This window comes from Mobula birostris, chromosome 14, assembly GCF_030028105.1.
Source record: "Mobula birostris isolate sMobBir1 chromosome 14, sMobBir1.hap1, whole genome shotgun sequence".
Taxonomy (NCBI): Eukaryota; Metazoa; Chordata; class Chondrichthyes; order Myliobatiformes; family Myliobatidae; genus Mobula; species Mobula birostris.
In genome coordinates this window covers 86911366-86935836 of record NC_092383.1, presented here as the reverse complement: position 1 = coordinate 86935836, position 24471 = coordinate 86911366, and the positions used below count along the sequence as shown (strand labels likewise).

Sequence of the window (24471 nt, the reverse complement as noted above, 5' to 3'; positions counted from 1 at the left end):
TATATGTTAAAAACTCAAAGGACTGCAGGTCTACAGCATCAACGAGTTGCTCACTGGCAGAGATAATGAAGGAACTACGCAAGGTGCCGCTGCCTGAGTCAATGGAGGCTTACAGTCAAATAGTGAGTAGCCGTCACGGTCACTTTTCTTGTGATAGCAAGACCCCTTTGGACATTGTACATTTGCTACGCCATAAGTTCAATTCGCTGACTTATTGGATATGAGCAGCAGCGGATTGGGCGGAGGCAGTTCTTTGGTCATAACTAGGACTAGGCTTGAAACTGTGGTGTCCCCTGTTTGCAGCCACTGGGAACGAGGGAACAAAGCTGGTGCAATTCGCCGGGGGTGGTGTGGTACAGTGTCCGGAATGGAGTCAGAGCTGCCCTCTGCTCTCCCAAGATTTCGCTCTGCAGAAGACAAGCTCTGGTGCAGCTGACTGCAGATCTTTTAGTGGCACTGATTGGGTTTGGGCCTCAAGCTGCATGTCTCTTGCTTTTCGGCCATCGGAGTTGAGGCGATCAAGACACTGAGCTACTGGGGGTGGTGTAGCTCAGTTGTGGTGATGGAAGATTTAAAATGGACTGAGGGGTCTGGACGATATACATTTATATTTGTCTGGTTGTGTTTTGTATATGCGAGGACTGGGTCTCAAAGCCACGGATTCACCTACTGGGAGTTGGGTGTCAGGACGAGGACTGAGCCTTAAGGACACGGTGTCACTAAGCGGGTGTTGGGGGCCTGTCAACAGATGATATCAGTGGGTTGCGGTGTCTGAACTTTTAAAAGACATTTAGATCGGGGCATGAATGTGGAGAAAATCAAAGGATATTGATATTGTGCAGGCAGAAGGGATGTTTAGTTGGCCATTTGATTACTAATCTAATTGGTTCAGCACAATATCATAGGCTGAAGTACTGTTCTATGTTCTATTTGATCTCCTTACAGTCTTTTTCTGACCCACTAACCATCCAAATGCCCCTGGGGTGAAAATCTTTCCTTCTTCCTGTCAATCACCTAGTCAATTTCAGCCTGGTATCGACACCTCATACCCTGCATTTGAATCTACATTGTCTTCTTTTCTTTATTAATCTTTTTATTGATTTAAAAGGAACATAAATACAAACAAGAGGAGAATTATCTCAAATATATATATATATCAATAACAATACAAACCGAGATTGAAATAGACATTATCAACATCATACATGTTAAGCTAATATATAGTATACAATAAAAAAAACAGAAATTCTCCTCTTATCAATTCATAAAGAGGAAAGAAAAAATTTGGATTTTAAATGAAGAAAAAAAACCCCACTACACTATACAAAAAAAAAATGAAAAAAAACAGGGACTGGGCAGTCCATTCTGAGGATACGACCAAAAAAAAGAAAAACTGTCTGATCAAATCAAAAACTTCCAGAGAAAAAAAATTGGAAGTGTAATAAATCAAATTAAATGAAAATATTGAATAAAAAGTTGCCAGTATATTGTCAAAGAGTACTGAACATCTTCGAATCTCACAAGCAATCATATCCCCCAAATGTTACTATGTTGATGGCATTCTTTAAGTGGGGCAATGAATATTCAAGGAAGATATCCGTCAAAATCCCTAAATGAGCTCTACAAACATCCCCACCTGGAATTACTCAGTAAAACAATGAACAAAGACAATAAATGCTGACACTGAGCCTCTGCAGGGAGAACGTCCATAACAAGCTTTTTAAAAAATGGGTAAAAGGAAATAAAAAATACTGGATGCTGATGAGTAAAACAAATGTTCACAGTTGGAGGAAGAGACTGAGAAGGAAATGGATTCTGAGTGCAAGATCAGCCCTCAGCCCACACAGAAGTGAAGAACAGGATATTCCAATAACGGGAACAACTATCAAACGGAGACAACTTATTTTTCATGTATTATTCTCATGCTGCTTTTAGTGAGCAAAAGGCAGCATTAAAATGATATCTTATGAATGAATTTTACAGTGCAAACTTTTACAAATTAATGCTTATGCATTATCCTCAACACTGCCATGATTATCCTCAATGCTGGTGCCAGACCAGGACTTGTACACAGCTCTCTACACTCCTCATGCACACCCACAACTCCCCACCCCCTCCCCCGCCAGCCCCGATGCAGAGTTTTCAACTTTTGCCTCCATAGATACTGCTGGACCCGTACAATTCTTCCAGCATTTTGTCTGTGATCCACACCCCAAACTGTTGAACACATTTATGGAGTATTTTCTGTCTTTGCATAACTGCACATATTTTACCACCTCTGTTACAGAAACAATGCACTAGATCCAAATTAACACTGATCATTTGAATGAACAAGTAAATGACAGATGTTGGAAATCTGAGACAAAAACAGAACGTACTGGGAATACTGCGTATGTCAGGCTGAAACTCTGGGAAGTGAAACAAGGTTAAAGGGTCTTGGGTCTGAAACATCCACTGTTTCATTTCCACGGGTACAGCCTGACCTGCTGAGTATTTCCTGTATTTACCAGTGTCTGTAACGTCTCGTGCCAGCGGTCACTCACCAGGCAGTGAACAGATGAGAAGAATCAGAATCCACATTGTTCTGTTGACAGTGACTGACTGGGCAGCACTTGTCTGTTGCTCAGCTCTTCGCTCTAAGAACTAAATAACAGACCAAACCAAATGGGACATGGAAGTTGAAAGAGAAAGAAGAAATCAGTAAGTTCAGTTGTGAAACCACTGTGAGCCAGACGCTGAAAGTGAATGCCTTAGAATCTGAGGCACTCTTGGTTAAACTAAACAGATGAATCAAATCAAATTTTAACTATCTGATTGAAATGGTGAAGTATAGTTACTGTCAGTAAAACAATCTGACTGAGAAGTTAATGGTGACTGTGACAAAAATACTGCTATCACTTGAGTTGATTATGATGTTCTCCTTATTCCCTTTATGGAGAAACACCTTTGCACAACTTTGTTTAACATAGGGAGGCTGATACACAGACAAAGTCTTTGCCAGATTGGTGTCAGGGTCCAGTGTTGTGGAACCTTATCTGCTGCAGCCTTCCTCCATTGTGAAATATCAGCATCTTCTGCCAGCTCCACTGTTGGCTCTTTGTCTGGAAAGGCCCCTTTGACCATACCGCCATTGATGACCGACCAGGAACCAAGCTGATGATAACATTGCTCTCGGGATCTCAGGTAATCTCAAGCCACTCAGTTGCAATGAGGTTACTATCCTCAGAGAAGGGTAATGTGTCTGTTCGGAGGGATTTGCTTCAGTCGGCGATACTCCAGAGAGCTTACCTGTGGCTTGCACAAACATCAAGACATGTTCTGCCTAGCCAGGCTTTCCTGGGTCTTCTGACTGGGGCCATAATAGGGAGTAGTGCTTTGGTGTCTCCAAGCTCATTCACAGGCCAGGGCTCTGTGTAGAATGTAGGTATAGTCCGAAACTTAACTGGGAATTACAGTCACAATTACGACAGAGAAAGTACTGAGGAAGCTGAATAGTCTAAGGGTTGATAAATCTCCTGGACCAAATGGAATGCACCCTCGTGTTCTGAAGGAAGTAGCTGTCGAGATTGTGGAGGCATTAGTGATGATCTTTCAAGTCAATAGATTCTGGCATGGTTCCGGGGGATTGGAAGACTGCAAATGTCATTCCGCTATTTAAGAAGGGGGCAAGGAAGCAAAAAGGAAATTGTAGACCTGTTAACTTGACATCAGTGATTGGGAAGTTGTTGGAGTCGATTGTCAAGGATGAGGTTACGGAGTACCTGGAGGCATATGACAAGATAGGCAGAACTCAGCATGGATTCCTTAAAGGAAAATCCTGCCTGCCAAACCTATTGCAATTTTTGGAGGAAATTACAAGTAGGCTAGACGAGGGAGATGCGGTGGTTGTTGTATATTTGGATTTTCAGAAAGCCTTTGACAAGGTGCCACACATGAGGCTGCTTAACAAGATAAGAGCTCATGGAATTACGGGAAAGTTACATACATGGATAGGGCGTTGGCTGATTGGCAGGAAACAGAGAGTGGGAATTAAGGGATCCTATTCTGGTTGGCTGCCAGTGGTGTTCCACATGAGTCCGCGTTGGAGCCGCTTCTTTTTTCATTGTACATCAATGATTTGAATTATGGAATAGATGGCTTTGTGGCTAAGTTTGCTGGTGATACAAAGATAGGTGGAGGAGCCGGTAGTGCTGAGGAAACAGAGAGTCTGCAGAGAGACTTGGATAGATTGGAAGAATGGGCAAAGAAGTGGCAAATGAAATACAATGTTGGAAAGTGTATAGTTATGCACTTTGGCAGAAGAAATAAATGGGCAGACTATTATTTAAATGGGGAGAGAATTCAAAGTTCTGAGATGCAACGGGACTTGGGAGTCCTCATGTAGGATACCCTTAAAGTTAACCTCCAGGTTGAGTCGGTGGTGAAGAAGGGGAATGCAATGTTGGCATTCATTTCTAGAGGAATAGAGTATAGGAGCAGGGATGCGATGTTAAGGCTCTATAAGGCACTGGTAAGACATCACTTGGAGTACTGTGGGCAGTTTTGGGCTCCTTATTTAAGAAAGGATGTGCTGATGTTGGAGCAGGTACAGAGAAGATTCACTAGAATGCTTCCGGGAATGAGAGGGTTAACATATGAGGAACGTTTGTCCGCTCTTGGACTGTATCCCTTGGAGTTTAGAAGAATGGGGGGGACCTCATAGAAACATTTCGAATGTTGAAAGGCATGGACAGGGTGGATGTGGCAAAGTTGTTTCCCATGGTGGGGGAGTCTAGTACAAGAGGGCATGACTTAAGGATTGAAGGGTGCCCATTCAGAACAGAGGTGTGAAGAAATTTTTTTAGCCAGAGGGTGGTGAATTTATGGAATTTGTTGCCACGGGTGGCAGTGGAGGCCAAGTCATTGGGTGTATTTAAGGCAGAGATTGATAGGTATCTCAGTAGCCAGGACATCCAAGGTTATAGTGAGAAGGTGGGGGAGTGGAACTAATTGGGAGAATGGATCAGCTCATGATGAAATGGCAGAGCAGACTCGTTGGGCCGAATGGCCGACTTCTGCTCCTTTGTCTTATGGTCTTATGGGAACACGTTCATTTATGGACTGAGTGAGTACAGTTGAGTGGGGGGGAATTGCAATCGGTGTTTTTATCCCAACACTGAACAGCTTCCACAACCTATACACTCACTTTCAAGGACTCTTCATCTCATGCTCTTGATAATTAATATTTGTTTATTGTTATTATTTTGTTTTTTTTGTGTTTGCAGAGTTTGTTGTCTTTTGCATATTGGTTGGTTGTCTATTTTGAGTGTGTTTTTTCATTGAATCTCTGGTGTTTATTTGTATTTACTGCGAATCTGTCACAGAAAATTTCTTTAAAGAAGAAGAGATTTTTTTTCAGTTAGTATGTGGGTTGTATTTTTTCAGTGTCACCTTGTGGGTATGCGGTTTTCCTTAGATTGTTTGCTTTTTATGTCTAATTGTTCGTCTGGACAATCTAGGTTTCTCACTTTGTGTTGCAGGTGTCTCATTTGGGATCGTGGGGATTTTTGAGCTGTCTATGTATTTATCACTTTTATTCGATTTGGGATCATTTAATTAGCACGGTATTGTCAATATCTTGCATTGGAGTTGTTGCCTTTGGGGATTATAGCTTCGTGTGGAAACCTATGTTATCTGATTGGCACTGAATTCCTACGGGTTCCAGAGTGTATTTGAAGAGTGCTTGCCAATACCCCTTTGCTTGGTCATTGTGGATTCTTGCCTGGTGAAACTCAGACCGAGTTCTTCTCTGTATCAGGTCATTTCAGTTCTTCAAGATTCTCTGTAGTGTGCCTGAGTTCCTGCTAACGTTTTGCTGGTGCATTTCTGGAATAAGTCTCTTGTTTGGATTGTTGAAATTACTGTGATTCCTGCACTTGAGTTCGCTAGTGACCCTTTCAGAATGCCCACAAGAAAGTGAACCTCAGGGCTATATATTGTGACAGAAATGCATTTTGATACTAAATTTATTTTGAACTTTAAAATCCTTCCTATTTGAACAAGACCTTCCCGTGGGACAAATTCCATCTGAAATCCAAGGCTCAGAAAGCCCACCAGTGAGGACAAAGCTGGACAATGAGAGCAAGCCCCACTCACGAGGAGAAGCCTCGTCCATGGCCTCGGCCCTGCTCATACCTACAGTTTTCAGCCATCATAAGTCCCTCTCCTGATCTGTTCCCTGTCCACCGGCCATCAGAGAGTCAGGTGCGGTACTATGCCGTCTGCCACGGGGATCCCTGCAGCCAACATTGAGCCTACACGTGGCATAGCCAGCAACAGGAATGGTCAGCATCAAGGAATTACTTAATGGGTTTGAAAAGTTTGTGCCCTTCCATCCTAATTGATGTTAACTTTACCGTGTAGCGGCTATCATAACAATATTACAGCACCAGTGACCCAGGTTCAATTCCCACCACTGTCTGTAAGGAGTTTGTACATTCTCCCCGTGACTGTGTGGGTTTCATCTGGGTGCTTCAGTTTCCTCCCACATTCCAAAGACATACGGGTTAGCAGGTTAAATAGGCAGTGAATTCTTGTTGGGCTGTATATATCCCTAAATAAAATCAAATCAAAAATAAAAATTGTCCAGCTGAGAGTGTGCAATGCCTCCTGAGACACTAGATGTTCTGCTAGTGGTTTTGGACACCTCACATTGAAAGGTCCCAATCCAAATCATCAACTTGCCATTTCTCACTGTAGACACTGCCTGGTCTGCTGAGTTCCTGAAGCAGTTTGTGTGTGGTTCTGGTTGTGGGCAGGGGCCGGGAAAGGAGGAATTTCCCAGAGTGGGCAAGTTCCTGCAGCAATTGGGACGTCCCACTGGCTGAACAGATTCAGCAGAGTGGGAAGACTTTGAAGAAATTTACTGAGTGCCTGTGTACAAGAACCAGCTTTGACAACAATCATGAACTTTACATTAACTCCAACTGTGAGCTCAGGTGTTCGTCCACTGCCAACAAGCTCTGTTCCAACTGCTTCATCTGTGGCTCTCATTTACATCTCCTTTGCTTCTGGAAGTAGTTTCATCTGATTCTCAACATGTCATCTTTTCTGACACAGCCCACAAATCACCAGGATCCCCTCACTTGAGTATTATCACTCAGTCCTGCTAACATTTTAACACTCTCCACAAATTTCTATCATTTGCTGAAAATTAGATAGATAGATACCTTAATCCCAGTGTCACAGTTGCATTACAAGTGCACAGATATAAATATTAAAACAGAAGTAAAATTTTAAAAAAAGTTACCATGAACAGTCTAACAGGAGGGCTTCATCACTTCCCCAGCTATAGGTTGACTCATTATAGAGCCTAATACCGAGGGTAAGAATGACGTCATATAGCGCTCTTTGTGCAGCACAGTTGTCTTAGTCTATTACTAAAAGTGCTCCTCTGTTCAGCCAGAATGCCATGCAGCGTGTACTGTTTTTTGTTTCATGTACTTCGCAAACTTCAATCATTTGGATGTCTGATATCATCAGCTGACTCACTGTGATTTCTAATCTGTCTTCCTTCTGCATAATTCCTCATTTATATTCTAAGGAAACATTTCATTTCAGACAACTATTTAGGCAATGAAAAGTAAGACCTGGGTGACTGATGACAGGTCTGCTCTGAACAAAGCTCAGCACTGTGGCGGTCACACTTGGTGACCCTGAGTTCTGCAAGAAATCGGTTCATGACCTTTATAAAGTAATCGACAATGCCAAGAGACAAAACCAATTTCTCAGACTGGCTGTCAGATTTGGCAGGGTTTAATTGTGATAATAGGCTGCAATATGAAGCAGTATGTTTGATCACACCAGATCCCTTCCCAATGAACCTTATGCATTCTAAGCACGTTTTCAACAGAAAGAGTTTGGATTGTTATCACTTGCCCTGACAGTCTCCAAATGCTCCTGAACTTACAGTCACCATTGCAGACCTCCAATAAGTCTCAAGACTGAACCCACAGAAAGCACCTGTACCTGCTGGGGGGCCCTGTGGTCAGCATGGACAGACTGGGCCGAAAGGCCTTTATCCACGCTGTATTACTCTGTAACTCTATGAGATGGTTGTGAGTACTGAACTGAGTCACATGGACACTGAACGTGTGAGATGCAAAAGAACTTTACCCTGCCTCATTGTTTCAAGTGTGGGGAAGATCTGTATAAACGACGTTTTCTTCCAATGTGGTTATTTCCTGAAATAAAAAAATAAATTTCAAGATCTATTATATGACTGATGAATGTGAAAGGTATGAAAAGTTAAAAACTTTTATTAGATAATAAACCTGATTAGCCCCAACCCAATCATGGGACAATTTATAGTGACCAATTAACCTCCCCGGTATGTATTTGGACTGTGGGAGGAATCCAGAGTACCTGGGGAAAACCCACGCATTCCACAGGGAAGATGTACAGACTCCTTACAGAATTGAACACCAAACTCCAAAATGCCCGAACTGTAATTGCTTCACTCTAACCTCTACGCCACCATGGTGCCCATCTCAGGATCATCTCAATAAAACAGACCCATGACTTAATCTACAGTAACTTTGATTAGATTTAGATTAGATTAGATTATGAGGACACTCAGTCCTCATTTATTGTCATTTAGAAATGCATGCATTATAAAAATGATACTGTCACCTTGGGGGGTGTTGATGGTGGACCCAAATGCAAGACACAGACAGTGAAGTACAAGGAACAGGACTTGACTAGAGTAGGGAGGTGACAGGATACAGTCAAGGAGCAGGGACAAGAACACAGACTTGGGCTTGGATCCCGAGCCAGTGACTGGACAAGGACCCAGAATCTGGGTCTTGCCTCGGGCTCAGGCCCCAGAACCAGGCATGGACATGACTGCAGGACTGGAGACTGGGGTCTTGAGGCTTGGAGACAGGCTTGGGGTCTTGAGACTGGAAGCTTGGGGTCTTGAGGCTTGGAGACAGGCTTGGGGTCTTGAGGCTGGAGACTTGGAGACAGGCTTGGGGTCTTGAGGCTGGAGGCTTGGAGACAGGATTGGGGTCTTGAGGCTGGAGGCTTGGAGACAGGATTGGGGTCTTGAGGCTGGAGGCTTGGAGACAGGCTTGGGGTCTTGAGGCTTGGAATGCAGAGGCTGATAACCCGGAGGCTGGACCTCGGAGACAGACTGGGAACTGTACACCAACATGGAGCCGGGACTTATCCTTCGTCAAGCCGGGACTCATCTTCAACACGACACCAACATGAGATAGGACAGTACATAGACACAGAGCTGGGACTTATATTTAGACAAGCCGGGGCTCAACTTCATCTCCACCCCAAGGTGGGACAGGACCATCCGTCGGGTAATGGCAGAACGGCCGGACTTACCCAACAGAGGCAAAGACAAGACAAGACAAGACAGGTCCCCCCCCGCAGGGTAACGGCAGAACGGCCTGACTTACTCCACAGAGGCGAGGACAAGACAAGACAGATCCCCCCCACAGGGCAACGGCAGAAAGGCCTGACTTACTCCATGGAGGCAAGGACAAGAAGAGACAAACACCGAAGAACAACAGACAGTTCCATCTCTGCACTGGCAATTGAACTAGATGGAGAGTCAGGTGAGGTATCCAGGCAGAGAGTCAGACAAGGGGGGAAAAGACAGGGAGGGGAACAGGACAGTCTAGCAGGGAATCCCTGGTTTGCAGAGGTATTTATGTCTCAGCCCCAAAACGAGAATCATGTGCCTACAACAGAAACTGGGGAAAACTAGAAACCCTGGAATAAGGAACTATGGACCGGACCGTGAACCGGAATACGGACTTCACAGACCGGACCATGACAGATACAACATTCCTCCAGAATGATATCACAAGAAAACACAGGACAAACCAAGACTAAAACTGACAAAACCACATATTTATAACATATAGTTACAACAGTGCAAAGCAATACCATAATTTGATAAAGAGCAGACCATGGGCACGGTAAAAAAGAGTCTCAACGTCCCGATAGATTCATCATTTCACGCAGCAGCACCATTGGAAGCACCCAACCGCAGCAGACTCTGAGTCCATCCGAAAACTTCGAGCCTCCGACTAGCCCCTCCGACACAGCCTCTCCGAGCACCATCCTCTGCCGAGCATTTCAACCTCGTCCCGGCCGCCGAGCAACAAGCAAAGCCAAGGACTTGGGGCCTTCTCCTCTGGAGATTCTGGACCACACAGTAGCAGCAGCAGCGAAGCAGGCATTTCAGAAGTTTCACCAGATGTTCCTCCGTGTTCTCACGTTCGTCTCCATCAAAACAGAATTGCACACGACACCCTACTTGACAAATAACAGACATCACCACCGCAGTGGCCGCTGTGAGCTGCGTCGCGTCGCCATCTTCTCCTCCCGCATGTATAATGAAAGCAGGGAATTTTCTCCAGTGGTATGCAGTGAGTGGTCAAGAGGTAAAAGATACACCTGACCTTTTTTTGAGAATTATATGAAAGTATGATTTTACATACAGGGGTGATTGATAAGTTTGTGGCCTAAGGTAGCAGGAGTCACTTTTAGAAAACCTAGCACATTTATTTTTCAACGTAGTCCCCTCCTACATTTACACATTTCGTCCAGCGGTCGTGGAATATACGGATCTTGGACCTCCAGAAAGTGTCCACAGCACAGCTGATTGATAAGTTCGTGGCCTAGGGTAGAAGGAGATGAGTTATACAGCTGTTGTTACATGCACATGCAGGTCAACTCTTTGAGTGATTATGCAGAAAGTTTGAAGTTAATAACTCATCAGGGTTGATTGATAAGTTCGTGGTCTAAGGTAGAAGGAGATGAGTTATTAACTTCAAATTTTCTGCATAGTTTCATTCTCTGAAAGGTGGTGACAACATACACTCCATGCTCCTGAGTGAAGTTCCAACAACACAATATCCAGCACACATCAATCATTCAGTTGTACTCCATTGACCATCATAAAGAATCAAAACCTGCACCACTTACCCGTGCTGTTGACTTCAATCACATTTCTGCAGGTGCTGACACCGTTGGAGATGGATACATTAAGTACTTCACTGGACTTCTCTTCATTAGCATTTGAGGCTTTGCAATAATACAGATAATTTTTGTATTTTAAGGATTGACAATGTAGATCCAGTTTATTGATGTCAGAGATCTTTGAATCCATGGATGGGGTCTTTTCATACCATGAGTACTGAATGGGAAGGGATCCATGGGCAGACTCACAGGACAGTGACATGGAGTCCGCACAACTTGAGCCACTTGGTGGTGAAAATCGAAGCAAAGGAACAGACAGGTTCTGTGGAAAAGAATCAGTGAACATCTGAAAATCAAACACACTGAAGATTTCAGCAGCTCTGTATCTTGACCAGAACCCACCAGTTTGGAATCTCAGCAGCTCAGCTGTCTCTCTTTGTCACTGTATCCCCGCATCTGCCTGAACTGCCATGTCTGTCAGTGTCGCTGAACAGAGCAGGTCTCCAGATCAGGACAGCAGTGATGACGCTGAGTATGTGTCAGTGTGAAAGTCAGAGTTACAATCTCTCTCAGCAGCAAGGAGACAGTCTAAGGTGGCACCCAACAGTTTGACTTTGGAATGGCAGTATTTCTGGGTGTCCTGGAAACCTCTACAGAATATCAAAGCAGGAAATTGTCAGATATGTACAAAATAAATGGTGACTTTAGGGAGAGAGTATAATTGTGATTGGTTTCAATGACCTGCAGCAGGAAGGGATCCCATTACTATTGATATCTATATGAAGCCAACAGGGAATCATATGAGACTGGAGAACCAGAAAACCATAGACCATAAGGTCTAAGACACAGGAGCAGAATTAGGCCATTCAGTCTGCTCCATCATGGCTTATTTATAATCCCTCTTAATTAATCTATTCTTCTGCCTTCTCTCTGCAACCTTTGATGCCCTTACTAAGCAAAAGCCTATCAACCTCTGTTTTAAATATACCCAATGATTTGACCTCCAGAGCTGCCTTTAACAAAAAATTCCACAGATTCACGAGCATCTGGCCAAACAAATTTCTCCTCATCTTTCTTTCAAAGGGATGTCCTACTATTCTGAAACTGTGCCTTCTGGGCTAGACATCTAGCAAGTACAGGCCCAGAGCCTTCAAACACTTCTCATATGTTGGAGCAGTTTGACTTCACTTGGAATTTAATAGCCAGATCCCTTTAGAATTGATATACAGAGATTTCTTGGGGTATAAGTCCATTGTTCCATGAGGATGGCAACACAAGTGGATATAATGGTAATGAAAGCATTCAGCACGCTTGGCTTCTTCATTCTACATGCTGGAGACTAAAGCTGACAAGTTATTTTGTAGCTTCATGAAACTTTGGTTAGGGCTCATTGGGAACATAAAATGCATTTCTGGTTGTAACCTTATAGAAAGGATGTGGAGGTCAGATACTTGTAGATGCACGTCAAACTCTGGAAGATTGCCAGATGTTGTAAATCCACATCTGTAAAGTCCTGTATCATTAGAGACAAAATTCTCCATAGTAACAGTAAATATTCCCTGGGATGTGTTATCTCTGATTGTCATTCTTCCATACTGCTCATTTGTCCCATTTGTATTCACTAACGATGAGCATTGGCGATCCCACATGCGGCACAAATACTTTGTGTGTGAACGGTACATTGGTGCACAGTGACAATCGATTGTGATCGCTCTTCCCACAACTCCTCTTACTTCATCTTCTGCCCATACAGCACCTGAAACTGAGGGAGAAATTTTTCAGAAAATACACAGGTAAAATCAAATCAACACAGGGAGATTCAAGATTCGAGATTGTTTAATGTCATTTCCTGTACAAAAGTGTAAAGGAGAGTGAAATCATTGTTACTCGATTCAATGCAGCAGCAAAAAAAATACGAAAGATAAAGAACATAATAATAATAAAAGAAGATGCTTTATTTAAAGTTGTGTTCCCCAGTGGCAGTGTGCCCTTGTCTATTGGTACAATTGAAGTCCATATAGACTGAGAAGACAACAGCATCGTCCCTCATCATGTGCTCACAACTCTTCACAAGTAATGACTTTTATTTGATTGGAGTCATCCTTGTCACTGCCCACTAATGATTCAGCTGGAGGCAATTGTGCAAGACATGATCTACCTGAATTTGCAAAGACAACATCTGATTGAGATAGTCAACATAATTTTGAGCATGGGAAATCCTCTCTCAAAAGAATTTGACTGAATTTTTTTGAAGAAATGACCGCAGTGTTACATACCCCGTAACTGGGTTGCCAAACAAGCAGAAATGGACCACTCGTTGGAGTCTGGATTACTAGGATCTAATAAAGTTTTATTAAAGAAATAAGTAACACAGTACTCTAATCGTAAGGATATAAATGCAACAGGTTAGCAATGATAAAACACACATGTACACAGAACTAGGGTAATAGGAATCCACCAAGCTCTATCGCAGTCTAGGGGTAAGATGATCAGTCTCAAGTGACGCAGAGTTCAGTTCAGCTTAGTACAGTTCGCAGTAATCGCTGTTGTGCCGTTGGAGAGAGAGAGAGAGAGAGAGATGCAAATTTTGATTCAAGCAGACCTTTGATGTTCTTCGCAGTTGGCTTTCGGGCGAACCCTTTTATGTCTTCTATCCCGCTGTGGTCACCGACTGTGACCCCTCCGTTCCGGATCCGACCGTTCTTCCGCAGTGAACCCAGCGCCCAAGCAAGGGCGGACACACACACCAGGTTCCCGCCGATTGTACCTTTTCACCCTGTGAGTCTATGGTCGGTTCCCGCCAACCGGACCTCCAAACTCTCACCAACTTGTGGGGGCACACCGCTCTTCCAGGGTCTCGTTATCTCGTGATCTTGTGGTGTGTGTCATGCCTTAGCGAACCTGTTCTTTTTATCCCCCTGCTGGGGTATCGCCTGTCCATCAAACTTCAAACAGTTCAGGTTCAAAGCAATCAGTCTGTCAATATTCTGAATTGTGTTTCTTTTCCGTTATCTCTCTCCTCTCTCATTAACATTGGAACGTTTCTCCATTTGTCTCCCTTATCTCTCTCTCATTAGCATCAATCTTCTGATAACTTGGTTTGTCATCACAGCAGGAACTGATGAGAACAGGGCAGTAGCGTTTAGCACATGAGTTTAGCAAGGCTTATGGCAAGATCTTGTATAGTAGATTGATCTGCAATGTGAGATCTCATGGTAAACTAGCTGGATAGATACTGAATAGGCTTGGTGGAAGGAGTCAGACTGTGGTAGTGGAGTGTTGGTTTTCTGACAACATCTGACTTTACCACCAGTAGTGTGCCATCGGGATCGGTGCTGTTATTTGTTAACCACTGTCATTTGTCATCAATATTAATAATTTGGAATGAAAATGTAGGTGGTATGAGTAATAAGCTACGCGTATCACTGTAGTGTGGTGGACAGTGGAAAGAGTTGTCTAAGTTTACAAAGGGACCTGGAAATGAACCAGTGTTCAGCTGCATTACTCCGTGTCAGCAAGATCCCCCCACCTGAGCCTGTTCCATAGGCCTGCGTCTGACCCGTCTCCCTCTCTCCTTGGTACTACCTTCAGGCGGAAGGTACAGGAGCCCTGGGGCCCACACTGCAGAGTTCATCAACAGTTGATGCCCGGCAACTATCGCGCTCCTGGATTAGTTTCACACACCTCAGCACTGAGCTGACTCTGAAACTGTGGACTCACTTTCGGGGACTCCGTGACTCATGTTCTATGTACTACTTGTTTACATCTTTTTAATTATTTGCACGATTCATCCTATTTTGCGTGTTGATGTTTGTCAGACTTTGTTGTGTGTGGCTTGTCGTGGGTTCTATTGTTTCTTTGTTTTGTGGGTATCTGCAAGAAGATGAATCTCGAGGTTGTTTATGGAACACATACTTTGATAATAAATTTACTTTGAACTTTCAACTAGGAAAGTGGTCAGTGGAATGACTGATGGAATTGAACTCAGGCAGTGTGAAGTGATGCATCTTAGGAAATTAAACAAAGGCACAACTTAAAGATGTTGACCAGACCTCACCTTGACTACCCTGTGCAGTACCATAGACCTGATGTTCCCTCTTAGCAGCCTCCAGGGGATTTCTCCAGCTGGACATATTCTCCCCTCACCTGGCTCCACACTATCCCCCTTTTCTCCTGATCTGTTTCCACCTCTCACCCATCTCCAAAATCCACCCCATTTTCTCCCCATTCCATTTGCCTGTTGTGCTTCAACTCCCCACCCCCTAGTCCCCGACCACCTAGTGCATCCAGTTTCACACCTCCCTCTCTCCTGTTCACACTATCTCCCCCTCCACTCACTATTGATGCAGGGTCTCAATTGAAATGTTGACATTTCCCCTCCTCCCGTCCGTTTAACTGAACAATGTTAATTGTTCACTCTTAATTTCATTGTAAACACAACCATTCTGCAGATACTAAAGATCCAAAGCAACACGGAAAACTGCTAGAGGAACTCAACAGGTCAGACGGCATCTATGGTAATGAATAGGTCGTTGATGTTTCTGGCCAACACTCTTTTTCAGGACTGAGAAGGAAGTGGGAAATTGTTGGAATAAAAAGATGGAAGAGGGGAAGGTGGCTATCTGGAAGGTGATCGGTGAAGCCAGGTGGGTGGGAAAAGTCAAGGACTGTAAAGAAAGAATCTGATAGGAGAGAAGAGTGGACCATAGAAGAAAGGAAAGGAGGAGGGGCCCGGGGGGGAGTAGCAGGCGGCTGAGAAGAGGTAAAAGAATGGCTTCTGCCTGAAACCTCGACTATCTATTCATTTCCATAGATTCTGCCTGACCTGCTGAGGTCCGCCAGCATTTTGTGTGTGTTGCTCTTCATTTCATTGTAGTGTGAGTTTGAGGTGATCCAAGAACGTAGCTAATTTATATTTTCCCGCATTTTTGTTGCTGGCTTTGCAATTGTTCATAAAAACTTAATTTCACATTGTATATAAATAGTTAAATGATAAAATAATTCAAGATACATGGAGAGCTTTTGTTACTTTGGGTTTGTTACATTTGCTTTAGGGAGAAACAGTACAGTATATTTGCTGCGAATGTATATCTGCTTAAATTCTGTACGTTGTATAGTATGAGTGCTGACTCTATTGCATCAGTCACTGCTGTCATCTGTGTAATGTTCAACCTTAGTGAAGAATGTGGTCAGAACTTCTGTTTTCTTTAATTGTCTCTCCAGAGAGAATATAGAGAAGTAACGACAGATGCTACACATTGACAGATTGTTCTGGTCTCTTCCTGCATTGCCCATCACTTGGCAGGATACTTGGTGTGGAAGAGCAGAGGGATCTGGGGGTCCATGTCCACAGATCCCTGAAAGTTACCTCACAGGTAGATAGGGTAGTTAAGAAAGCTTATGGGGCGTTAGCTTTCATAAGTCAAGGGACAGAGTTTAAGAGTCACGATGTAATGATGCAGCTCTATAAAACTCTGGTTAGGCCACACTTGGAGTACTGTGTCCAGTTCTGGTTGCCTCACTATAGGAAGGATGTGGAAGCATTGGAAAGGGTACAGAGGAGATTTACCAGGATGCTGCCTGGTTTAAAGAGTATGCATTATGATTAGAGATTAAGGGAGCTAGGGCTTTACTCTTTGGAGAGAAGGAGGATGAAAGGAGACATGATAGAGGTGTACAAGATAATCAGAGGAATAGATAGAGTGGATAGCCAGCGCCTCTTCCCCAGAGCATCACTGCTCAATACCAGAGGACATGACTTTAAGGTAAAGGGTGGGAAGTTCAAGGGGGATATTAGAGGAAGGTTTTTTACTCAGGGAGTGGTTGGTACATGGAATGCACTGCCTGAGTCAGTGGTGGAGGCAGATACACTAGTAAAATTTAAGAGACTACTAGAAGGTCTATGGAGGAATTTAAGGTGGGGGGTATATGGGAGGCAGGGTTTGAGGGTCAGCACAACATTATGGGCCGAAGGGCCTGTAATATGCTGTACTATTCTATGTTCTACGCTCTATCACTTCTTGAAAACTTCTCAACAACTATGGTTCAATAAGCTGATGAGAACAAGTGCAGAGATACTTTCTTTTTCAAAATCTTTATTGATATATAAATTACATGAATACAAATACAAAATTCATAAGGATACAAGGAAATAATACGGATTACATTACATTTAAATCACAGTAATATGATCACAATATCCTATATTCCAAATGAATCATGTATAAAAAAGGATTGAATTATGAAATGAAATAGAATAAAATAATTGTATTTTATTAAAAAAATCTACCCCCACTACCGAAATGAGCTGGTTGGTAAAGTAAAGAAGAAAAAAGAAGCTTACCTTACCATATGATATTATAATAATAATGACTCAGATCCATACTTTAATAACAGTTCAAAAATTGTGAAAATAATTCAGAAAGGGTCCGCATAACATTAGAAAATCATGTTTAGAATCAGAAATCGGGAACAACGAATCTTCCCTAGATCGAGGCACAACATAACGTCAGATAGCTATTGAACATGAGTGGGCGTGGCGGCCTCCTTCCACTTGAGCTAGAGCAGAGATACAAAGCACCTTCAGCAAAGCATTTTTGTTTCAGCAACTAGAGCAGTGACAACAGTAACAATTTGGTGAAGAAAGGTGAAAAGGCCATTTAACCATTGTGTTTAAACCTAATCCCAATCCTGTGCATAACCGTAAATACAACAGTGAGATTGTAAAGTGCTTTCCATTCAGTTGTTGGGAAGTTATCCAAGAACTGCAGCTCTATAAGATGGGATATTGGTCAGACTGCACTTGGAATATGGCGAACAGTTTTGAGCCCCTTATCTATGAAAGGATGTGCTGTATTTGGAGAGGGTCCAGAGGAGTTTCTTGAGAATGATCTCAGAAATGAAACGGTTAATGCGTGAAGAATGTTTGATGGCTCTGGGCCTATACTCACTGGAGTTTAGAAGAACGTTGGTGGGGGCGGGGTAGCGATTCTCATTGAATTCCTCTTGAATAGTGAAGGGCCTAGAACCTAGATGGGGTATACGTGGAGAGAATGTTTCCTATCATGGGCAAGTCCCTGACCAGATGGTGCTAATTCCATGGAATTCATTGTCACAGATGGCTGTGGAGGCCGAGTTATAGGGTATATTTAAAGCAGAGGTTGATTGTTTTTTTGATTAGTAAAGGTGTCAAAGGTTATGGGGAGAATGGGGTTGAGGGGAAAAGTTAATGAGCCATTGTAGAATGATGAAACAGACTCAATGGGCTGAGTGACCTAATTCTGCCCTATGATTCATTGCTTTATGGTTTGAATTACTTAGGCAATGAAGGAAGAGGATGGAAAAGTTCGTTTACATGAGGCGTTCATTTATTCTGTTTTGTCAGACAAGTAAAAAGCACTGAAGTTCTAACCATATCCTTTGAGAATTGCTTTGGGACAGGGAAGGTTCTCTATCAGAATCACAACCAGATTTAATTTCACTGTCTTCTGATGTGAAATTTGTTGTCTTGCAGCAAAAAAATCGAAGCAAGTTCTTGCCCTCAGACCATTAATGAGCTCAGGTTTAACAGGCCTAGATTCACAAGTGGCACCACTGCATCTGGAATTATCTGCAGCTAATCAAATCCCATCAGATAACCCTGACCTGAAGGGGTCAAGAGCTCCAAACAGTCTCTGGTGTTACTGCTTCACATCCTCAGAGAGCAGGTGAAGCTTATTATGTGATATTCCACGTTGTCAGTGGGGCATTTCAAGGTTCATTTCTCCCAGTATACAGGAGTCTTGCATAGTAGACTGGTGGTCCCATTCCATTCCACAGTCCAAAGACAAACTGGGTACGTTAATTGATCTTTGTAGATTGTCCTGTGATTAGAATATGGTTAATCAGGTTTGTTGAGGGTTGCTGGGCCGGGAAGTCCTACCGTGAACTCTTTTGGTAAATAAAATAAAGGGATGACCTTGCATTCTGAGGCTGATTGTTCATGCAAGATTTCCCCATGAGGAAACTATATTTTATCGTATACATCAAAGTATCCCAAATTCTTGTTCTTCATAATGGACTCCAACATATTTCCAACCACTGAGGTCATACTAACCGGTTTACAATTTCCTTTTATTGCCTCCCTCCTTTCTCAAAGGGAGGAGTGACATTTCCAATTTTCCAGTCCTCTGGAACATTCCAGAGTCTAGTTATTCTTGAAAGGTCACCACTAATGCCTCCACAATTTCTTTAGTTACCCCTTTCAGAACTTGGTGTGCAGTCTGTCTGGTCCAAGTGACTTATCTACATTCAGACCTCTCAAATTCTCAAGCACCTTCTCCTTAGTAGTAGCAACCATGCTCACTTCTGTCCCCTGACATTGCCAAACTTCTGTTATTCCCACTAATACTTACTATATTATATAACCTTTCTTTTGTTTTATGAAAAAACAACCCCATTTTGACATGAAATGGCTTGTGCATGCAGACAATCCCTGTAGCTTCTATTCCTTACAGAATCAGAGGGCACAGTGAATAGACAAATCACACTTGTCCAAGGAGAAGACATTCCTGTCTTACCTATCTCACCCACGTGGTTGCCGTGACATTTGACCCTGCATACCTTTGCTCAGATTCTCAGTTGCTAACTTCCTAGTTTCCCTGTTCACCCGGTTAGATCTTTCAATGCTGGTCAAAGTGTGATCCATCCAGATTCATGCTGTGTGATTCACTGGGGCAGATGAAGTCTGAGGAGAGCTTCAGTACAAAGGATAACAATTCTCACGTGTTACACATGTTGGAGAAGTAATACAGAATCAGAAACAAAATCAGGTTTAATGTCGCCAGCACACTGTATGCCGTGAAATTAGCTATTGCAGTCATAATCAGGAAAATTCGACAATTACTATTGGAGCTGTATGCAGATCCAGGTGGGTCAGAAGAGTTAAAAGAAAGCACTTGGTCCAAAGACCCGTGTGGTTTCCGAGTCCTTTAAAAGAATAGAACCGCTGTACCCTGCCACGTATGTCCTAAAAGGTGACTAAAGAGGGCTGGGCAGAGGGTTATCAGCCCAATCCTGTAAAAATAATTATTGCTACAGAAACATCAGCAGCATCAAAACCAAGCCAGCCAGTCTTGGGAGAGGTAGGGCCTCTTTTGGAGAGCCGTATGACGTGGAGAAGTGAAAGCCGAAAGGAAGCTCCTTCACCGAAAAATCTACTGTCAACCAAGATGACCTCCACAATTGGCATCTGGAATGTGAGGACCTTGTATGAAGCTGGGAAAACCCTACAAGTGGAATCCTCAGGGCAAGCGAAATCGAGGTAGGCCCAAGTCCAAATGGCGGAGGGAAGTGTTAACCGATGCCAGGAGAGTGGGAATGACATGGTTACAGCTGGAGAGATATGCACAAGACAGGTTGATCTGGAAAGAGGTTGTTGATGGCCTATGCTCACTAGTGAGTTGAAAGGCAGAAGAAGAAGAAGAAGAAGAAATGGCCCAAAAGTTTGACTCTCTATTCATTTCCAAAGATTCTGCCTGACCTGCTGAGTTCCTCCAGTGGTTTGTGTGTGTTGTTTTTCATTTCATTGTAGCGCGAGGGTTGAGGTGATCCAAGAATGTGGCTAATTTTTGTTTCTAACTTTGCAATTGTTTGTAAACATTTAATTTCACATTGTGTAGAAATAGATAAATGATAAAATAATTCAGTATACACAGACAGCTTTTGTTACTTTGGGTTTGTTACATTTGTTTTAGGGGAAAACAGTGCAGTATATTAGCCGTGAATTTATATCTGCTTAAATTCTGTACATTGTGTAGTATGAGTGCTGACTCTATTGCATCAGTCACTGCTGTTCACTCTCAATGAAAGATGTGATTAGAACTTCTCTTTTCTTTACTTGTCTTACAGAATTTAGAGAAGTGTCAATATTTTGCTAAATATTGACAGATAGTTCTGGTCTCTTCCTGAATAGCCCCATCACTTCTTGGAAAACATCTCAACAGCTGTGGGTCAATATGCTGATGAGAGCGAGTGCAGAGATACAAAACTTCTTCAGCAAAGCATTTTTGTTTCAGCCACTAGATCACTGAACAGCAATAAAAACTTTGTGAAGAAAAGTGAAAAGGCCTATTGTGTTTGAACCTAATCCCAAATGTGCACGTATAAATAGAACGGTGGGATTCTAAAGCGTTTTCCATTCTGTTGTTTTTTTTTAATATAATTTTTATTGAGTTTTCAAAAATACATGAAAAGATAGTATCTACCCTTCCCCTCCCCTTAACCCTCTCCCCCCATATAAAGTCCTACCTAAAAAGAAAAAAAGAAAAAAAAAAGAGAGCTGCCTGGGTATTGGGAGGTTTCCACATGCTCCATGGAGTTCAAAATAAAATTGGTATACTTATTCGTTACTTTCCCCAAGTGACCAAGATCTTTATCGGAACACTTAAATATGCCATCCTATCTTTTATAAATAAGGGTGCCAAATATTCAAAAATGTTACATATTTATCTCTTAAATTATAAGTAATTTATTTTTTGTGGTGTAATATATAATTGGTGCTAAAAGTTATATTATACGAATCTAAGTCGAACATTTATTGTGTTTGTCATACTGTCAAGGCACAGTCTTGACCAATTTGTTTCATCAATATTAATATTCAGATCTGTTTCCCATTCTTGTTTTGACTTAAAAATTGCTACTCCCCACTACAACAACACTACCCACCCAATCTCTCTTTAATTTCTGATATTCTGTTTCTGTTAAATGCGTTTCCTGTAAAAAGGCTGAATCTATCTTCATTTTCTTAATATGTGTTAAGATTCTTTTTCTTTTCACTAGTCCATTAAGCCCATTAACATTAAAACTCAAAAAATTCAATAAATTAGTCATTATTTTTAACAAATTTACTCCAATCTAAAACATTACTTAACTTCTCAACTCTCATAGTTCCTTGGGGAATCTCTTTGAACTTTACCATGTTGCTATGCGTTCCCCCCCCCAATCATCCAGGCAAAAAGAAAAAAAAAGAGATAGATGGGATATAAAAAAAGAAAAAACAAAATACCCCCCCACTAATGTTGTGAATGAAAGGATACACAACCCTACCCCCCTCCATTTTACGGGTCGTGGCTAAAGCCATGCTTGCACATATGATTAGCGTAGCAATTGATCAGTGCTTCGCCCAGCTCCCCCGCAACAAAAAAAATTATATATATATAAAAAAAATTAATGTTACTATTCCCAAACAGTATTCCTCAAATTTTAACCTTACTTCCCCTCCCTCATATAATTAGTAATATATTTATATATTCATCTGCCTTCAAAAATCCAACAAGTCCATTCTTTGACCCAGTCTTCTTCTTCAATCCATCTCGCTCCCCTGGTTTTGTTCTTGTACCTGGTGAATATTCAGAGAGTCTTGCACAAACTGCTCCGCTTTCCGGTAATCATCAAAAAATCTTTTTTCTCCACCAGTCAAAAAAATCTTCAAGGTTGCGGGGTAACGCAATATAAAATGATAACCGTGATCCCATAGGATTTTTTTCACTGGATTAAATTTCTTCCTTCTCTTCAAAAGTTCATAATTTATGTCAGGATAGAAAATTGACAGATAGTTCTGGTCTCTTCCTGAATAGCCCCATCACTCCTTGGAAAACATCTCAACAGCCGTGGGTCAATATGCTGATGAGAGCGAGTGCAGAGATACAAAACATCTTCAGCAAAGCATTTTTGTTTCAGCCACTAGATCACTGAACACCAATAAAAACTTTGTGAAGGAAAGTGAAAAGGCCTATTGTGTTTGAACCTAATCCCAGACGTGCACACGTGTAAATAAAACGGTGGGATTCTAAAACGTTTTCCATTCTGTTGTTGAGATGACATACAAAAACAGCAGCTTTGTAAGGTATTGGTCAGACTGCAGGTGGAAATTGTTGAACAGCTTTAGGCAGCTTATCTTCAAAAAGATATGCTGTAATTGGAGGGGGTCCGAGGAGGGGTACGAGAATGATCCCAGGAATGAAAGTGTTAATGTATGAGGAGTGTTTAATGGCACTGGGTCTGTACTCACTGGAGTTTAGAAGAATGAGGGGTAGGTATTCTCTTTGAAACCTATTGAATAGTGAAGGTCCTAGAAACTGGACAGAGCGTTCGTGGAGAGGTTGTTTCCTCTGGTGGGAGAGTCCCTGACCAGAGAGCAATGATTCTATGGAATTAATAGTCACAGATAGTGGTAGAGGTCATTGCGTATATTTAAAGCAGAGGTTGATAGGTTTTAGCTTAGTAAGGGTGTCAAAAGTTATGGAGAGAATGTTGTTGACGGGGATGATAAATGAGCCATTATGGAATGGTGCAACAGACTCAATGGGCTGAATGGCCTTCTTATGCCCCGATGGCTCATTGTCTTATGGTCTGAAGTAACAGGTAATGCAGGAGAGGATGGTCAGTCTATTTACATGAGGCATCCATTGGCACTTCCCTGAACCCTGTTTTGAACAAGTAAAGAGCACAGAAGTTCTACCATATCCTTTGAGAATGGCTTTGGGATGTCCTGGGACAAGTAAAGTTCTCTTTCAGCATCAGAATCAGTCTTATTTTCACTGTAATCTGATGTGAAATATTTTGTTTTGCAGCAGTAAAAAACACAAAGCAAACTCCTTCCCTCAGACCATTAATGAGCTCAGGTTTAACAGGTCCAGATTCACAAGTGGGACCACTAGTTCTGGAGTTATCTGCAGCTAATCAACAGCCATCAGATAACCCTGAGCTGAAGGGGTCAAGAGCTGAAAACAGTCTCTGGTGTTACTACTTCAATCCTCACAGGGTATAATGTGATATTCATCCTTGTCAGTTCAAACTTCAAAATTCAAATTATATTTAATATCAAAATGCATATATGTAACAATATACTACCCTGATTATAATTGCAAAACTATAGTTCACCTCTCATTTTCGAGACCCTTTATTGTACATTCATGGGTTACGGTCACAAATCGGTACTGAGAAAAGTTACACCTTCTATTTGCAGATTCACACCCTGACGACCAATGCAAGCTCACTCAATGTATTCTGCAGCTCACTCATTTTATCCAGCATCCAACTTTTATTTCCATTGCCTGTTCTCCTTTAAGACCTTTGTGCAGTGACTGGAAAATTTCATGCTACTGTAATTCTGAAATTCTGAAAAGTTGAGAGGAATCAGAATCAGGGTTATTATCACCGGCATGTGATGTGAAATTTGTTAACTTAGCAGAAGCAGCTCAATGCAATACATAATCTAGCAGAGAGAGAGAAAAAAATAAGTAAAATAGAATATAATAATAAATAAACAAGTAAATCAATTAGGTATATTGAATAGATTATTTAAAAATGTGCAACAACAGAAATACTGTATATTAAAAAAAGTGAGGTAGTGTCCAAAGCTTCAAAGTCCATTCAGGAATTGGATGGCAGAGGGGAAGGAGCTGTTCCTGAATCGGTGTGTGTGTGCCTTCAGGCTTCTGTACCTCCTAC

The 24471-nt window shown here is 42.2% G+C and overlaps 1 protein-coding gene across 1 annotated transcript in view; it reads right to left on the bottom strand.

Annotated features, from left to right (window-relative positions):
• Positions 1 to 24471, bottom strand: part of LOC140209408 (uncharacterized) — a 269809-nt gene that overhangs the window by 120036 nt on the left and 125302 nt on the right. Inside the window, 2 exon segments of the mRNA XM_072277654.1 lie at positions 10987 to 11299; positions 12417 to 12742. Coding sequence (XP_072133755.1) covers positions 10987 to 11299; positions 12417 to 12742 — 639 coding nt within the window.